We start from the raw sequence: 18,247 nt of genomic DNA, 5'->3' as shown, positions 1-18,247 counted from the left end.
GTGCTACGGTACCTGTGTTCGAATCCTGCCATCGGGCAATTTTAATGATGTTTGTTTATTTATTACGCAATACACTATTGAAAATGACGAGTTTACAAAGTCACAACGCCGTTTGAAGCCAAAAAGACGAAGTTTAGGCAAATCCATGTACTTCCCATAATTCCCATGCTGGGACAACCGCTCGCATTGCAGCTCCCGTAGACACTAGCGCCAGAGTTCCCTCTAGTAATTTTTGTAGGAAACTCTATGCCTGTGACGCCTGCAGCCGAAATGATGTTCCACATCCGCCGCCAAGGTTAGTGAGTGGTGGCGCTGGCTAATACTCCCAGGGTTCCAATAGGGGAACATAAATACTCAAAAAGTGGACGGTAGGAAATGGTGCTGCGGTAGCTCAATTGGTAAAGCATCACACGTGTTATGCGAAGACGTGGGATCGTTCCCACCTGTGGCAATTTTTTTCATCTACTTTCATTTAAATTAATTTATCATTTCTTCATTTAATTTATTAAGTATAAGTAATTTCCCCTATGCTGTCCTTGGTGTCAATGTTCGTTGGACTATTACACTCTTAAGAACAGTTAACACCCTTTGGCTTGCCCCTTCTGCCATACAAAAATAATCGTCATCTGCCTTGATGCGTTTCCTTTCTTTATCGCTGCGAGCCCAGAACTTTCCAGTAACGAATGGCACGCGCGTTATCAGCATAGAACAGTTCACACCCTTTGGAGTGCCCCTTCTGATAACGCGCGTGCCGTTCGTCACTGGAAAGTTCCGGGCTTGCAGCGATAAAGGAAACGCATCAAGGCAGATGACGATTATTTTTGTGTGGCAAAAGGGGCAAGCCAAAGGGTGTAAACTGTTCTTAGAGTGTATGATATGATTAATAAATATCGAACCCCTCAGTTAACGCCCTCCCCATTTATTACATAACCAACACAAAGAAACAAAAATAATGTACAGCATGAAGGACAAGTATGGCGATAGACGACATACACAGCGCTGTCTTCCAACCATATTTTATTGCGTTGCCACATCGTGTGTATATATACAAGAAAGGGCATGCGCAGAAAATGTAAGACAGTCACATGGGGTGTTCCAACAGCGAGTCACTGAACTAAGAGCACGGTCACCTGTATAAAAAATTTTTCCATTACGATTTCTATCTGTTTAGATATGTGACTTCACCAGGGGTCAGCGCGATAGAGGGGGCACTAACGCAAATACTACGAAGTTTTCTGATGAAATCAGCTTTCACAATTTCCCAGGTGAGCTGTGAGCTGTGTCTTGCTAAAACTTCAGTATCTTCAAAGAATGGCACGCAGCCGCAGTCCCGGCAATGGATGCCCAAGTGGCCTTGTACAGTGCTGCGGACGTTGTTACAGTGCTCTCTCTTAGTCGATCGTTTAAGCACCTGCCTGTCTGTCCAACATATTTACTGCCGCAAGACAGGGGAATTTCGTAGACTACATTCGTTGTGCACGTCACAAAACATTTTCTGTGCTCGACAGAACAACAACTCTGATGCGATTTAGGTGCATTTACTCGCTTACAGAGCCTTGCCAATTTTTCGGGGCTCAGAAAACAACTATGATTCTAGCACGCTGCCCAATTTTTTTTAGCCTATGGGAGACATCATGCACATACGGCAGCACTGCAAACCTGCGTCTTTCAGCCCGCTGGTTCCCTGATTGAGCGGGATCATCACATTTTGTGCACCTCAGAAGCTGTTCCGCTATGGCTGAAATTAAGGCCAAAGGGTGACCAGCCCAAGAAAGGCGATCAACCTGAGCAGCAAGACTATGTTGCATCTGGTGTGGGCACGATTTATTGAGGCTGTTAATGAGACATAACTTTATAATACCTCGTTTAACGAGTTTTGATTGTACGGAGTTAAAGGGCAAGAGTGGCTTCTTACTTCTCGGTTCGAAGCACCAGCACACATGTTTGTTAGCAAGGCTCAGCCTGAGATCTAGAAAGCACAAGGAATCATCAATGGGGACCTCATGCGTAAGTTCTAGAGGCTCCAGCTCTTTCTTAAAGAGCTCCACGACTTCAGAAACAGCAGGCTCAAAAGTGAGATTAGTGCAATCAATAAATATCAGGTAGTTGTCCACAAACCTGCAAACTTTGACAACAGGGGATGCGGCTAGGTGACCATGAATATTGCGATTTCTAGATCTCAGGCTGAGCCTTGCTAACAAACATGTGCGCTGGTGCTTCGAACTGAGAAGTAAGAAGCCACTCTTGCCCTTTAACTCGGCACACTCGAAACTCGTTAAACGAGGTATTATAAAGTTATGTCTTGTTAACAGCCTCAATAAATCGTGCCCACACCAGATGCAACATAGTCTTGCTTCTCAGGTTGATCGCCTTTCTTGGGCTGGTTACCCTTTGGCCTTAATTTCAGCCATAGCGGAACAGCTTCTGAGGGGCACAAAACGTGATGAACCCGCTCAATCAGGGAACCAGCGGGCTGAAAGACACAGGTTTGCAGTGCTGCCGTATGTGCATGATGTCTCCCATAGGCTAAAGAAAATTGGGCAGCGAGCAGGAATCGCATTCGTTTTCTCAGCCCTGGAAAAACTGGCAAGGCTCTGTAAGCGAGTAAACGCGCCTAAATCGCATCAGAGTTGTTGTTTTGTCGGGCACAGAAAACGTTTTGTGACGTGCACAACGAATGTAGTTTACCAAATTCCCCTGTCTTGCGGCAGGTGCTTAAACGATCGACTAAGAGAGAGCACTGCAACAACGTCCGCAGCACTGTACAAGGCCACTTGGGCATTCATTGCCGGGACTGCGGCTGCGTGCCATTCTTTGAAGATACTGAAGTTTTAGCGAGACACAGCTCACAGCTCACCCGGGAAATTGTGAAAGCTGATTTCATTAGAAAACTTCGTAGTATTTGCGTTAGTGCCCCCTCTATCAAGCTGACCCCTGGCGAAGTCGCGTATCTAAACAGATAGAAATCGTAATGGAAAAATTTTTTATTGAGGTGACCATGCTCTTAGTTCAGCGACTTGCTGTTAGAACACCCCATGTGACTGTCTTACATTTTCTGCGCATGCCCTTTCTCGTAAATATACACACGATGTGGCAACGCAATAAAATATTGCTGGAAGACAGCGCTGTGTATGTCGTCTATCGATGTCCTTGTCCTTCGCGCTGCACGTTATTTTTGATCATGAATTACCAACTAGCCCAAGCAACCACCCTAGTTCACAAAGAAACACACACACACATAGAGAGGGGGGGTCAGAATTGGTTTGCGGTTTGCCCTCCACTCGAGAAATAGTTGCTACACCACTGAGCATGACTGACTTTTCACAGCGCAGCAAAAGCTTGCGATACGCACCTCTAGGCCCGTAAGGCCACCTTGCCGCCTGGTGAAGAAACTCAAAAGCTGTATCTCCACAGTTCTCGAGTTTCCTTTTCTATTCTATTACCGTGGTCATACCTTTCCAGAACAGATTTCTTCAATTCCTTTCTTTTCCTGCAAATTATTGTCACATGCAATTCACAACCTGTGGATGTGGTGTACCAAAAGAATGCAGATGTGTTTTATGGCAATATTGCCCTGCAAAAATGACTTAATAGTGCTGCGAGTCATGTATATTGGATAAGTGCTGATTATATTTTTGCTTTGTACAACTGAAAAAACAAAAATTTCCTTTTCTATACTCTTGTGTTTTTTCCCAGAGCCATTGCAGGCTCCTCAGCACAACAAGAAAACGTGCCTAAGACAAGCTACCCAGATGAAAGACTGTGTGCAGATGGCCTACCACTTTTCTTCTCACGGAAGCAGACAAGTTATGTATGCAATATGGAAAAGCTTCTTTATGGCGATAATGTAATGAAAAAAAAAAAATAAATAAGCTACCAGCCAAAATGATAAAGGTATTAGATAGGAAATAACTTCAAAAGAAATTAAATAATACATTTTAGCAGAACCTAGGGCTTTATTATGGTGGTATTTCCAAGAAATGTATCTTCCGACAATTGCAATGATGTATAAACACAACCTTAGAGCTATCACAACAAAACCATGCATGCACAAAGTGCTACAAAGAAGGATGGTCAGTTTCTCACTTTTTTATTTACAAGAACCAGGGCTCAGCTTCATCTTGCAGATCATACTTTGGCACTAACTTAAAATAAAAGCCGAACTCATACAGCAACAATTGCTTCCTCCAAATGCACACTGAAACAACACAAGTGTGTGCCTTGCACTTGTCCAGAACAGCTGACTGATCACGGTAGCTGGTATGACCCACGGTTGAAAGCTAAATGGCATGATCCCTGTTGCCGAGTGCCGCTGAAATATTGCATACGGCTATGTAGATTATATTTTCATGATCTGTCTAGTGATCAATTTTTTTCACAATAAAATTTCGCAATATAGCAACCTTTTTCACAAGGTACTCTATCTGTTCAAGAGTGCACCAGACTACACACAATCAAGACACAAATAAAGCTGTGGATTCGCTGGGTAATGCAGGTAACCAGTGCTTTACAAAATGGCGTGATGCACCTTTGTTTCTGCTTTGTGTCCAGCTTACACAAAAGCGTGTTTTGTGCCTATCGATACTAAAGCAACACTTTCTAAGATAAAACATACAATCAAAGTACACATTTAACATTTTTTGTTCATGAACAAAAACCTATACTATGTCTGCTCAAGTACAACCATCTCTTGACCATTCCTGATTAACTGTGCTGTTACAGCCACATACCGAAAAATGCTGTGCTGACATTCCTGCAAGTTCTTTGGTATAGCTAGAGAAGCGTTGCTACAGGATGCAAGTGTGCAACATAGTCATTTAAGGAAGGCAAACTGCACTTCCATAGCAGGATTCAGCAGATGCAGTACTACACTTGCCCCAAGCACTCATGCAGGTCGTTTAACTAGTGGCACGGCGTCATAAAATTGAAGCCATGCAAACGGGGTCTTTATGTAGCAGTGCTCAGAGTTGGCACATATTAGAACAAATGCAAAGCCACAACTATGCTTGCAAGTAGATCTCCACAACGTTATCTAGACAGGAAAAAAATGGAATACGAAGTTAGGACAGGATTTGTACAGTACATTTGATTCAAGATCCAAGGGCAATTGAAGGATTTCAAGGATGGCAAAGCTCAAAATTCGAGGAGGAGGAAGCAAACCTTGTTCTTGCACATAAACTAAATAGTAGTGAAATCTCCTCCCTAGCAGCAATTTCCTGCGGCTAAGCAGCTTGAGTTGGACACATGTTTCACATGTCACTTTTTCTAAGCTGACTTTCCTATTGCAATTATGTCAGCCACCTTGATGGTTAGTCGTGCCCAACTTGAGCCAATTAAGATACTCGTCGTGCTAAAGCCAAGTGGCTGAAACTTACTTTCTACCAGGCAGAGCCAGGGCTCGAAAATGGAGCCATAATGGCTTCAATGTGAACCAACTAGCAAAACAACAAAATGTTGGCCCAGCTTGGTCGTTTGATCTTTGTCTAGCTCCACTATAGCAATGGTGATTTAAACGAGCCTGTAACTTTGGTGGCTGTGGATTGCAATTGTTTAGCAACGCTCTACGGAAAATGTATCTAGGTTGGTTTCTTCAGTGTCCACGGCACAGCCACTGAGCAGAATTTGTTACTATGAATGCTTGAAAGTCACCCCCAGCCCCAGATTTTAAGGTACTCAAGGAGCATGTTTATTTTCAAGGAGCTTTAAGGGCCCTTGAATCTGTTTTTCGAAATTTAAGGGTTTTAAAGTGTTTTGAGGAAAAGTATGAACACTGTAGTAACAAAGGTAACTTGAAAGTTGGTTAGCTGCAAACATTGAAGTAACTTCTAAAACCAGGTTTTAATCATATCGGTTTTAATATATAGGTTATAGCTCATATAACCTGATGCCACAAAATGTTACACTAGCTATTCCTTCTCAAGTTGAGTACAGCTTACAAAGCATAATTTTGATTTCTAGAGAAATAAATGCATTCATACAAAAAATGCACAAGGTTATCTGAAGCTGTGGTGGAAATCCAAACATGAAATATATTGTTGCACAGTGTGATACACAGAAATGAATAACTACCGAGAGAGACATGAATTAAAACTGTGGATGAACACACTCAAGTGAACAATTTTAACAAGGCAAACGGAAATCAAATACAAAGATAAAATGCAGAGATTAAAACAAGGATCTCCATCAACATGCTGAAAGTAGTGATAAGCTTTAAATAATCACATTCGCCATCACATGAACAGGAAAAGTGATTTAAGCAATGTGAACACACAAATGGCTCATTGACAAACACAGTGGTTTGGGTGAAGTGGTGATGCGCGATTTTATGTAGGCAGTCTTAAATATAAGCATAAAAAAGAAACTTAAACCTGTACATGACATAATGGCAACTTTCAACTGCTTTTTTGTTTTTGTTTTTAAACATCAACAGCATTGACATATGATTCTTTTAAATATTCTAGTTCTTTTTCTGATGTCGGAACTTGAGGCTTTCACATGCAAAGATCACCAAAGCGTGCTGTCACTTCTGCTTTAATAGTCCCTCTGATTAGCTAGTTACGGCTTTTCATAATGGTAGTTAATATCAGCTACCAGCTAATTGCATAATTTATTGCAGAGGAATTGACAGTCCATCATATTGACCTTTGAATGTCAAAGCCTTCAGTTGCGATGTCAGAAAAATAAGTGGAATTTCTAAAAGGATGACGATTGGATTTTTTTTGTGCACTAATACAAATTACACAAAGTTGTTGTGTGCCATCTTTTTATCATTGTGTGTTGCCCGCGCCAAATCAAACTAACAGTGCACTATTACTTCCAAAAACAAGCTAGTACAGCAGACTCCTAACTTAACATTTACTTTGTTACTCGAGGAAGCCATTGTGGTGCACATAAAGACAGAAGGCCCTGGGTGTTTCGTATGTGCCACAACGACTTCCTTGAACACAATTCTGATGTGCCACGTTTCTTGAGAGTGCAGACAGTTTAAGGCTCCTCTTTTTGTGCCCAAAGAGCAATGCACATATGCCAAGCTGAACTTCCAACAAGACAAACATGTTTTTTCGTGTTCATGTCTCAAGCTAAACAAAGTTGTGTCAAACTGCAGGGGACATGCCATGAATGAAAGGTCTTTGAAGAATCAATTTTAACTAGTGGCAAGTACAACACTGTAACAGGGGGTGAAAAAGAAAAAACGACTGTTCGTAAACACCACAGAGCAAGCACACAGAAAGTGCGGAACATCAACTCTAGGAAAGCTTGGCTGCAGCACGAGACAGTCCCTCATACACCCACTTGAGATGCACACAATATGCCATGGAACACCAGTTCACATGCAGGTGGCAAAACTGCAGCTACGTCGAGCATAAAAGCGGATATATTCTATTGAGCTGACTGACTATTCAAGAGACAAACTGCGTTCAAAACACCTAGCAGACACAGCTGTTGTTTTTCAGAAATGGCAATTAACCGAATATGGTCCAAAATGAAATTACAAGTTCTTATATGAACTAAAAGGTGCAGATATCTTATGGGACAGTAGAGCAAATGAAACTATCTCAGCGTCAAACATGTGACTCGGTTCACGTCGCAATCTGGCAGTGGTGGCCATAGACCTGAATACATCGAGCCCATTCTTGCCACGTGAATGTTCTCTCGTCAGCCATTTTGGCCACATTCCTCTACTCTGGGAAGATGCTAGGACTGCACGAACCAATAGCGTTTGAACTGGATGGCCTCGAAACGAATTGGAAACATAATTTGTCAACAAAAAGTGTGACGTTTATTTTAGTTTACCAGCATTTTGAATTAGCCGAGTTTGCATTATCCATGAGTCAATTAATTAAAGTGAAAGCGTCGGCTAGTTGGTTGTTCATCTTCAGGGCAGCGCTAGAGACGTGGACGCAGGAGGCGACCATGTGCCTTCCATCTGTGTCCGTGCCTTCAGAGTGCTTAAAGATGAGAGAACCAAACTTGGCACACGTTTTAACGGACACCTTGCCTACATCACTAATTATGTTCTCCCTTTTGCGATGCACAAAAGTGCATATCATATTGACCGCAAATAAAGATGGGGACAGAGGGAGAGAACACATAAACAGTACAGGCGGTAACCTTAAACTGTTTTATTCACGGCAGCCCATGGGCATATATAGGCATATAGAACATGTGCAGATCGCAGCAAACAAGAACACTCATCAGCCTAGCATGGCAACCAATTATAAAAAAAATCTATTTCCGATTGAAACAACCTAATGGAGGTGTCACTAACACAGTCTTGGCCTTTCTTTTTTATGTGATAAGCCTCCATCAGTTCGCATGCAGTCTGGTCCTGGCTTCTCCCCAGAATCTTTATCTCCTTAAAAAGAGGTGCACAGTGACAGGCATTGTAGTGCGCAGGCAAGTGCGCCAATTCATCCTTCGTTAACTTTTGTTCATTTTCCCTGGCTCGATAATTCAGGCACCATCCTGTCTGCCCTACGTACGACTTGCCACACACCAGGTGGATTTCGTACACAACTCCTACATTGCATTTTGCATACAGCTTGGTGTGGTTCTTGCCACAGCCTTGCCTTCCTTTAGGATCATGGGAGGTGCGGGGCAGAGCCGCGCCAGCTTAAAAGGCGCTGAAAAGACAAGGGGGACTCCAAACCTGCCTGCCACCTTCCTTAGGTTGTGAGTGACCCTGTGAATATACGGCACCACTTCAGGTCTTGAGGCCATAGTAGTCGTCCTCACCCTTGCTTTGCTCCTAGATCCTTTTACCGTCTGCAGGAGGGTTTCCACCACTGGCGTTACCATCAAGTCAGGGAACCCTGCCATCTTAAGACGGAAAATCTGATTGTCAAAGGCAAGCTGCACCTTGTGCACACACGACTTGCGGAGAGCCGATTCTAGGCAGAGCATCGCTACTCCTCATTTAACAATCTTTGACTGAAAGGAGTCATATGGCACCAAGCCCTTCTGTGCCCGAGGGAAGTACTACCAGCATGCGTGGCCTTTAGCAAAGGAAATGCGTAGGTCTAAAAAACGCAAGGAATTGTTGAGTGGAAGTTCGTGAGTAAAAGAAAGCCCTTTACCAAGTTGTTTTAAAAACGGCTAGAATGCTGTCACAAGAAGTTAAACTTCCTTGCCCGTTAAAACAATTAAAAAGTCATCCATATACCTAAAAACTTTTACGATGTTTAAAAACTCCCCCCAAAACGCCTGATCAAGCACTTTGTCAATGGTAGCTAAAAAAAATGTTACACAAAAGCAGCGCAATGCATGAGCCGATGCAGATTCCACGTTTCTGCAGAAAGAAGTGTTCGTCATAACTGATAAAAGTGCTATTAAGATAGGTTTCTAAAAGAGTTAAAAAATCTTCCACCGAAATACCAACTGCATTCTGGAAGGGAATAGTGCTGTTTTCTTCAATGCACATCCTCACAGCAACAAACAAATCTTTATGAGGAACGGAGTAGAAAAGATCAACATCAACCGAAAAGGCCGGACCTATTACCGCCCGTGCTGTTTATGTGTTCTCTCCCTCTGTCCCCATCTTTATTTGCGGTCAATATGATATGCGGTAAACACCAACTAGGCCAATGTGAAGTTCTTTTGAAGCACAAAAGTGCACTCAGGACATGTAGATTATCTCTTCAGAGCACAGTTAAGGAGGCGGCCACCCGAGTTACAACTACTTGCTACAACCAAATTTCAGTTGCTCAAAAGACTGACTGCAGCAACGCATGCTTCCTGGGACACTGCGTCTGTAGACTGGCCAACAATGTTTCTGAAGCTCATGAGTGCATGCCTGCCACCCTGTCATGAACTTTCATGAAAACTCTGCGAACTTGACAAGAAGGTGGGGGGGAGGGGGCAGAGGAATAGCACGTTTTTTTAATTGTGCCACTTGCTCACACTTTTCGAAGGATACACACAGATTTTATTAACGGCCATTTAGCTCTAAACGCAGCACCCAAGACTGCAGATACTGACAAGCAACATGTTTTTACATCACAGTGGTCTATTTCAGGGACTTTGCTGCTGCGGATTATTTTACCTGCTTAAGGAACTTTTCTGAATGAACTTGCACGAAGGAAGCACACGCTAGTTTAGATGGTGCCTTGCTCTGCCACTCATCCCATCGGTGTCAAAAAATAAAATAAATGTGTAATTTTAATGGAGGTACCTCATGTGCTTGCAGAATAGAGCATTTTCTGTTATAATGTGAGGGCTTTGGCAGTGCCAGCTGACAACTGCGAAATGGAAGAAAATATATACACATGTATCAAGTCTTGCATAAATAGGTCTACACGACTCTTGCAGCTAGTTCATTCCCACCCAGATTTTTCACGGAGCCATGGGCAAAATTTTGCTTTGTGTTCAGTTTATTACCATATTTTGCAAGCATTACTTGCCTTATTCAGTCCAAATAAATCCAAAGTGTGCATCGTCTATGACGATGGCATCAAAAAAATATTGTTTCAATTGCTGCAGAGAAACGGTGGTGCCATCTGTGACAGCCACGATACAATGCGTCTTTCACTGTAACGGTGTCAGATGGTGTCGCCGTTTCGTCGCAGCAAAACTAACATTGCTTTATTGCGGTCGCCACAGGCGATGTGCACTTTGGCTTTATTGGGAATGAAACAAGCAAGTAATCATTATAATGGAAGCTCAAACGAGACGCCAAAAGGAAGTGCACAAGACTAAGTGCTGAACTGACAAGTGTGCTTGCTTCTCTTTTCTGTGCCGTCATCCCACTTGTGCTACTGTTATAACGGACATCAACCAACTCGGGGCAGTTTTACACCCAAGGCATGTAATGCTCGCAAATGTACCATCAAACTGAACCCACCGCAAAGTGCAACCTCTCCTGCACAAAGCTTGGGTGGGAATGAGCCACATGGAAGAGGAGTAATGTGGACCTATTTGCGCAACATTTGGTACAACAAGATGGAACAACCAATAACCACAATTTTTGCAATTGACAGACAAGGCGAAAGGTCTGGCGTAAAACATCAAAGAGTTGGACCAAATTCCCTCTTTGTCGAAACAAGCAAAGAAAAGTGAAATGGGCAGTTAGGATAAAAACTGCAAGTCATGTGGACAATGGTGTAACTACCCTGAGAGCACACTGATGGCGCTGGTGCCAAGCAACTTGTGCGGAATGTCACGAGGTGAACTGTGGGGGAATAAATTAGGGCTTTTCTCTCTCGTGTTCTCCCTCCGTGGTCCTACACTTGGTCTTTTCACCTATTCCTGCATGCCCTTTCATCAGTGACAAATACGTATGTGGATTATAATTAAATATGTGTTCACATTGCATGCACGTGCACACGTACACACACATACACACAGACACGCATGCACAATAAGTTTCATGATATTAAAAAATGGTGCAACTGAATGAATAAAATCATTTGTTCACAGCTAAAAACTAAACACAAACATCTGTATCTAAAACTATAAGTAAGAGAGGTGAACTGTAAGCAAATAAAAATAAACTTTCTACGCAGGCATAAAAAATGTGAGGCTGATGCATGTCAGCGCACTTGTGTTACAACGATGCTAAAAAGCCGTCTTATCAGTGGGCAGCTTGGCAAAACAGCCCTACTGCGCTGGATGCGTTGTGCGTGGAGATGCCATCGGGAGGGCACAGCAGTTCCCAGTGCTTGGGGACGGTCAGACGCTGCAAGCAAGGCTCTGCAGAAACAAGACGGTGGTTCCCTCGCTGGCAGATGACCTGCAAGCAGCGAGTCATTCAAGGCTGTTTGAACACATCACCTAACAGAGTGCACATACGCCAGAATGAAACAATAAAAAAGCGCACCTCTTACGCCTCGCTTCATGAAAAGGGCACAGCCAGGTTCCTCGTGAGACAAGCCCAAGCATCAATGGGGGCAACACTCGTTTTGTGCACATCACAAACAAACACAGCCAGGCACTTGAGCGCTGTCACATCAAAGCCTCTGAATTAATTAGCACACTCTCACGCCAAGTGGGGAATGCAGAGAGAGAAATTTCCCTTCTACAGTCCAACGATATGATCACAGCATGGCATGAATTGGAAAAATTCCATGGCCAAAGCCATTGCGTAGGAAATGCTTTTGCATGCCATCACATGCAATGAGAGTGGCCAACCCGTACCACTTCGGAAGCTGCTGTGCCAGCTGGCAAGCAGTGACATGCTGTTGCCGGCTTTATTTATTGCCATGGCAATTACACTGCAGGTGGCCATTGCCACAGCCGCAAGGTTCCGTATAAAGTCCAAGTGCGATAAGACTAGGGCTGCATGCCCCGTGCTGCAGGTGCAAGGGCAAGCATGCGAGGCTGAGCCGAGAAGGACGGTGCCTTCTCGGGAGGGGCGAGGTTAGTGCGTGGGTCTTGCTGCCCAGCTGTGTGTGCCCCATCGTGGGGTTAATTTGCTGTGGGTGCAAAGCTGCGCTGTGTCGGAACAAGGTGCAGTCAAAAAGGGGAGTTCACTCGGTGCTGGCGCCCTTGATTACGCCAGCAGGTGTTTGCAGTCATAGAGTGAGATCTGTTTCTGTTTGCGTACGCCCGCGTGGCACCATGCTTGTTAATTTAATTAGTAAGCTAATGTTTACAGCAATTGGTATGGCTGGTAGAACTATGAACTTTGTTTCATGTAGTTGTTTGCTACTGCTATCAATGGTTTGCCTTTCGGGCAAAACTGACTTTTCTCTCTTGTCAGTGGCTCTGGTATTTGCAATGCCTGGCACATTGGCACTGAGCCAGCAAGCATGCCCATTCTTTCCCTGTGCCTGCAGAGCAGGACAGACGCAGAGAGACTAAGGCTGGCACTGCCTTGCGGTCGGTCCACAAAATGTGGCAAGTGCAATGCAAGCAACTTGACAGCCATATGCAATGACGGAAGTGCTGTTTGAGCGTGGTGCATACACAACCACTTGTTTCTTGTGCCGTGTTTGCTTCAGTGGCTTCACAGTCAACAGGTGTGGACTATTTATGCCACAGCAGTGATAGGTGCTATCATTCAAGGGGAAGCTGTGTATTTTAAAAAAAGATAGACCAAGACTCAAAGAGGAAACAAATTGATGTTGGTAAGGAGTTAGGACTAGTACCGTCCACTTTGTGCACCATTGCTGGCCAGCAGTGACCAGCAATGGTGTACAAAGACCCAAATCGTGCGGAAGGTAGAGCACTTCATTGTGAATGCAAAAGAAGCCAGGGCTCCCAAATTTGTGAAGGTAGAGGAAGTTCTTTTCTGGTTCAAGGAAGTTACAGTGGACGTTGTAAACATTTAAGCTAAAGCAATTGGTGAAAAGCCACCCAGCTACAACACACTTTCTCTTGGTGTAGAAAATTTCCAAGTACTTGGAGATTGGATTTACTGGTTCAAGGCTTGACATACAAATCTTGCATGAAAGACCATCACCAGTGAACAGAAGAAAGCCAACCCTTCTAATGTACATGACTGAACGATGAGTACATTGCCACCACTTCTCACAGGCCATGAAGCTCGCAACATTTTCAATGTTGATGAGGCAGGCCCCTTCTATAGGCTGCAGCCCAAGAAGAATCTATGTTCAAGGTCAGGGAGAACAACAAGCAGGGCATTGCAGTTTTGTTCTGTTGTAATGTCGATGGATCTTAAAAATTCAACTGACCATTGTTGGAAGATACTGAAAGCCTCAATACTTGCTGTTCGCTTGCCTTGTACTTATCAGGCAAATAAGAAAGCATGGATGACAGGGTTACATTTTTTGGCCTACTTGGACTTTAAAACGTCAAGGAAAAACCAGAATTATTTGTTTAGCGCAAACCAACGGACGTGAGAAAGACGACAGGACAAGGCGCTACCCTCAACTGACATCGTTTTATTGCATCACTCCTTTATAGGGAGCAGAATCTAGAAGAACATGCGCAGTGAGCACCATGTGCAGGGACCACCAGAGCGCACTCATGCGACAGAATCCAAAAAAATCATGTTAAGCGCTGTACAAGGTTAAGGTAGGCACACCAATGCGCTGTGACCCCAATGACTGTATGAAGAAAGCTTCCGATAATTCTCGGGCGGTGGTACCACGGCTCTTTTTCAAAATCGTAGTATCATGAAACATAGCTTTGCACTTGCATATTTTACAATGTTGAGCCAAATGGGAACCTGTTCCTGTCGATATGGATCGCTCATGTTCTCTAAGGCTCTTGTTAACACAGCGGCCTGACTGCCCTACATACACTTTTCCACATGACAACAGAATCTTGCATACCACACCAACGCTGCAATCTACAAACTTGCGTGGTTCTTTTCACAATCGGTTTTACTTGTTTTAGAAATACGGCTGCACAACAATGACAGTTTCTGAGGAGCAGAAAACAATACTGGGATTTGGTATCTAGTGGCGACATTCTTTAGATTGTGAGCCACTCTATGGCAATACGGCACAACTTCAGGCCTCTTCTTTTGTGTAATACAGTTACTTTTGTGCCGCTTCCCTTTCAGTTTCTGAAGCAATATCTCAGCGACTGACATCTTCACCACACTTGGGTGACCCGCAGCCTGCAGCCTAGCTAACTTTGCAATGAAGCTCTGGTTCGCAGTGTGGTGACAGGATTTCATTAACGAAGATTCTAGACACATCAAAGCAATGGCACGTTTCATAATCTTTGAGTGCGCAGATGTGTAAGGTAAAAGTTCCTTACGTGCATGTGGCGAGTACATCCAACAGGCGTGGCCTGTTTGTAAGGATAGCTCCAAATCTAAAGAATGAAGCTTACTGTCCCTAGATGGCTCATGTGTGAAAGTTAAACCTTTGCCATTATCATTGAACAGAGTTAAAATGTCAGCTACTGTAACGGAGCATTCATTGTTAGTCTGTTTTATCACAACAAGAAAATCATCAACATATCTAAAATGTGAACCAAGTCATTGTTTAAAGCACTCTTAAGAGCGTGGTCAACAAACGATAAAAAAATATTACAAAGAGCAGGCGCCACAGATGAACCAATACACACACCATTTTTTTTATTAAATAGCTTATTTTCCAACCAGATAAAAATTGCACTTAGATAAAAATCCGAGAAGGGACATGAAATTTTCCGAGGACCAACCCGGTTGCATTGCAAAAATCTACCTCGTCACTTTCTTCGATGCACGCCATAACAATACGAAATAGCTCATCGTGCAGTATTGAGCAATAAAGATCTTCGACGTCCACAGAAAAAATGTCGGCTACTGAATGGTTGTCTTCCAGAAAGGAAACATCATCGAAAGAATTCCTTACGCAATAAGGATTATCAATAGTTTCGACTGTTTTTGCAAAATGTGGCTAACCAAAACCTGCCAACAGTTGTTTTCACTGACTATTGCACAGAAAGGCACATCCGGTTTGTGCATTTTTGCAGCGAAAAAAAAAATCTAGAGCAAGCACCTTACATTGTTTGACATCTTTCACAACCTTGGTGAGGCCTATATTTTCCAACAAAGAAATGGCTTTTCGTTTTACCTTCTGAGCTTTCTCGTTTGCCAGAAGTTTTTGTCGACAGCCTGAATGGCTTTTTTTTTTTGTTGTTGTTGAAGACAGCAGCCTGAGCTATCATGAAACCACCCTCCTTGTCACTAAGTAACAACCGAAGTTCATTCTCTCTAAAGGAAGATACTACTCTCTTGATCGCAGCTGCCGAAGGTGGCACGTTCTTGGCGACTGTCCTACTAAGGCAATCCACTCTATCCAGGAGGCACTGCTCTTGGTCCTCTAGTCCTGCTTTTCTTGCGATGCGCTTGGTCAAGGCCAGTAGCTTATGTGCAGGAATTCTTGGTTCCGTGATAAACTTCGGCCCATTCTTTAACAATTCAGCAACTTCGTCAGGAAGCCTGACGTCATCGAGTACCCGAAATCAAGTGGTGACAGGTTGTGTTCCTTTCTGTGCGCGGGTCTGGACCGGAGGAGTAGCAACAGCTGTGTCCACCAGGATTCTGTAGTCTGAGCTTTTTTATCTAAGTGCAACTTTTATCTGGTTGGAAAATAAGCTACTTAATAAAAAAAATGGTGTGTGTATTGGTTCATCTGTGGTGCCTGCTCCTTGTAATATTTTTTTATCGTTTGTTGACCACACTCTTAAGAGTGCTTTAAACAATGACTTGGTTCACATTTTAGATATGTTGACGATTTTCTTGTTGTGATAAAACAGACTAACAATGAATGCTTCGTTACAGTAGCTGACATTTTAACTCTGTTCAATGACAATGGCAAAGGTTTAACTTTCACACATGAGCTATTTAGGGATGGTAAGCTCCATTTTTTAGATTTCGAGTTATTCTTACAAACAGGCCACGCCTTTTGGATGTAATCGCCACGTGCACGTAAGGAACTTTTACCTTACACGTCTGCGCACTCAAAGATTGTGAAACGTGCCATTGCTTTGATGTGTCTAGAATCTTCGTTAATGAAATCCTGTCACCACACTGCAAACCAGAGCTTCATTGCACAGTTAGCTAGGCTGCAGGCTGCGGGTCACCCAAGTGTGGTGGTGATGTCAGTCGCTGAGATATTGCTTCAGAAACTGAAAGGGAAGCGGCACAAAAGTAACTGTATTACACAAAAGAAGAGGCCTGAAGTTGTGCCGTATTGCCATAGAGTGGCTCACAATCTAAAGAATGTCACCACTAGATACCAAATCCCAGTATTGTTTTCTGCTCCTCAGAAACTGTCAATGTTGTACAGCCGTATTTCTAAAGCAAGTAAAACCGATTGTGAAAAGAACCACGCAAGTTTGTAGATTGCAGCGTTGGTGTGGTATGCAAGATTCTGTTGCCATGTGGAAAAGTGTACGTAAGGCAGTCAGGCCGCTGTGTTAACAAGAGCCTTAGAGAACATGAGCAATCATATCGACAGGCACAGGTTCCCATTCGGCTCAACACTGTAAAATATGCAAGTGCAAAGCTATGTTTCGTGATACTACGATGTTGAAAAAGAGCTGTGAAGAATAAAAGTGGGCTGGAGTGTGTTTGGCAGGCATTCTTGAATCACAAACAGCTGGTTGCCATTATCCCTCAAGAGAAAAGTGAATAACAGCTGTGTCTTACCAGTATTCACCTACGGGCCAGAAACCTGGAGGCTTATGAAAAGGGTTCTACTTAAATTGAGGACGACGCAACGAGCTATGGAAAGACGAATGATAGGTGCAACGTTAAGAGATAAGAAAAGAGCAGATTAGGTGAGGGAACAAACACGACTTAATGACATCTCAGTTGAAATCGAGAAAAAGATATGGGCATGGGCAGGGCATGTAATGAGGAGGGAAGATCGCCGATGGTCACTAAGGGTTACGGACTGGATTCCAAGAGAAGGGAAGTGTAGCAGGGGGCGGCAGAATATCGGGTGGGTCGATGAGATTAAGTAGTTTGCAGGGATGACATGGCCACAATTAGTACATGACCGGGGTAGTTGGAGAAGTATGGGAGAGGCCTTTGCCCTGCAGTGGCCGTAACCAGGCTGGTGATGATGATGATAAGTGTGCTTTGTGTGTCGTATGTACTCATGTCTTGTGCGCCAGGAACTGTGACAAGAGGGTAAACAGTTACCCCCTTCAGTTCAAATCCATTGTCCAGCACAGATCTGTGGTCGCATTTACAATGACGTGCTGGCCTTCTTCTTGCGATGAATCAACAGAGAGCAGCTGGACGTGACAGACACTTTGCCCCTGAGCGGCACACTTATGTGAAATGTCGCCATTTTCAACAAAAGTTGCAGAAGTACTGAATGCTGGGAGAGTTGGTATTCCATGCTGACGATGAACAAAAAATTAAATTATAGGGTTTTAGGTGCCAAAAGCACGATCTGATTATGAGGCACGCCGTAGCGGGGGACTCCAGAAATTTGGACCACCTGGGGTTCTTTAACCCTTCGAGGGTCAACGACATAACTATACGGCGCCGTGAACAAGTTCAAAATGGTCTATGCCGTATATTTACGGTGCCGTCTGTACGTTTAAAATGCACACCAATTTCCTAACCTTTTCTTTTCTGGCATGTGCTGCCACTACGTGGGAATACAGGGAATTTTTTTTCTCGCGCCTCCCTTTCTCGGTTTTCGTTGGACGGTTTGTTTTAGAGCTAGCTTGCTTTGGCGCATTTATATACAGTGAACTCTCACTTGAGTGAACTTCAAGGGACCGAAGGAAATAGTTCACTTAACTGAACGTTCACTAAACTGAATATTCACTAGACCAATATAACACATGGCATACAGAGTCAAAAGTTTCAAGTGCAATTCATGGAGCA

General features: G+C 43.6%; 2 protein-coding genes across 5 annotated transcripts in view; one reads left to right on the top strand and one right to left on the bottom strand.

Moving 5' to 3' along the window:
- The first annotated feature begins 158 nt into the window (after nt 1–158).
- LOC142576674 (uncharacterized) overlaps nt 159–18,247 on the top strand; it is a 47,012-nt gene continuing 28,923 nt past the window's right edge. The window contains exons 1-2 of the mRNA XM_075686906.1: nt 159–295; nt 3,697–3,811. Coding sequence (XP_075543021.1) covers nt 247–295; nt 3,697–3,811 — 164 coding nt within the window. The 5' untranslated portion in view covers nt 159–246. The remainder of the gene's footprint in view (nt 296–3,696; nt 3,812–18,247) is intronic.
- Nucleotides 4,074–18,247, bottom strand: part of LOC142576673 (uncharacterized) — a 334,510-nt gene continuing 320,336 nt past the window's right edge. For all 4 annotated transcript variants that reach the window (XM_075686902.1, XM_075686904.1, XM_075686905.1 and 1 more), the window contains exon 15: nt 4,074–11,728. The gene's annotated coding sequence lies outside the window, so the exon portion shown is untranslated. The remainder of the gene's footprint in view (nt 11,729–18,247) is intronic.

This window comes from Dermacentor variabilis, chromosome 3, assembly GCF_050947875.1.
Source record: "Dermacentor variabilis isolate Ectoservices chromosome 3, ASM5094787v1, whole genome shotgun sequence".
NCBI classification, from domain to species: Eukaryota; Metazoa; Arthropoda; class Arachnida; order Ixodida; family Ixodidae; genus Dermacentor; species Dermacentor variabilis.
This window is presented reverse-complemented; position numbering and strand designations above follow the sequence as displayed.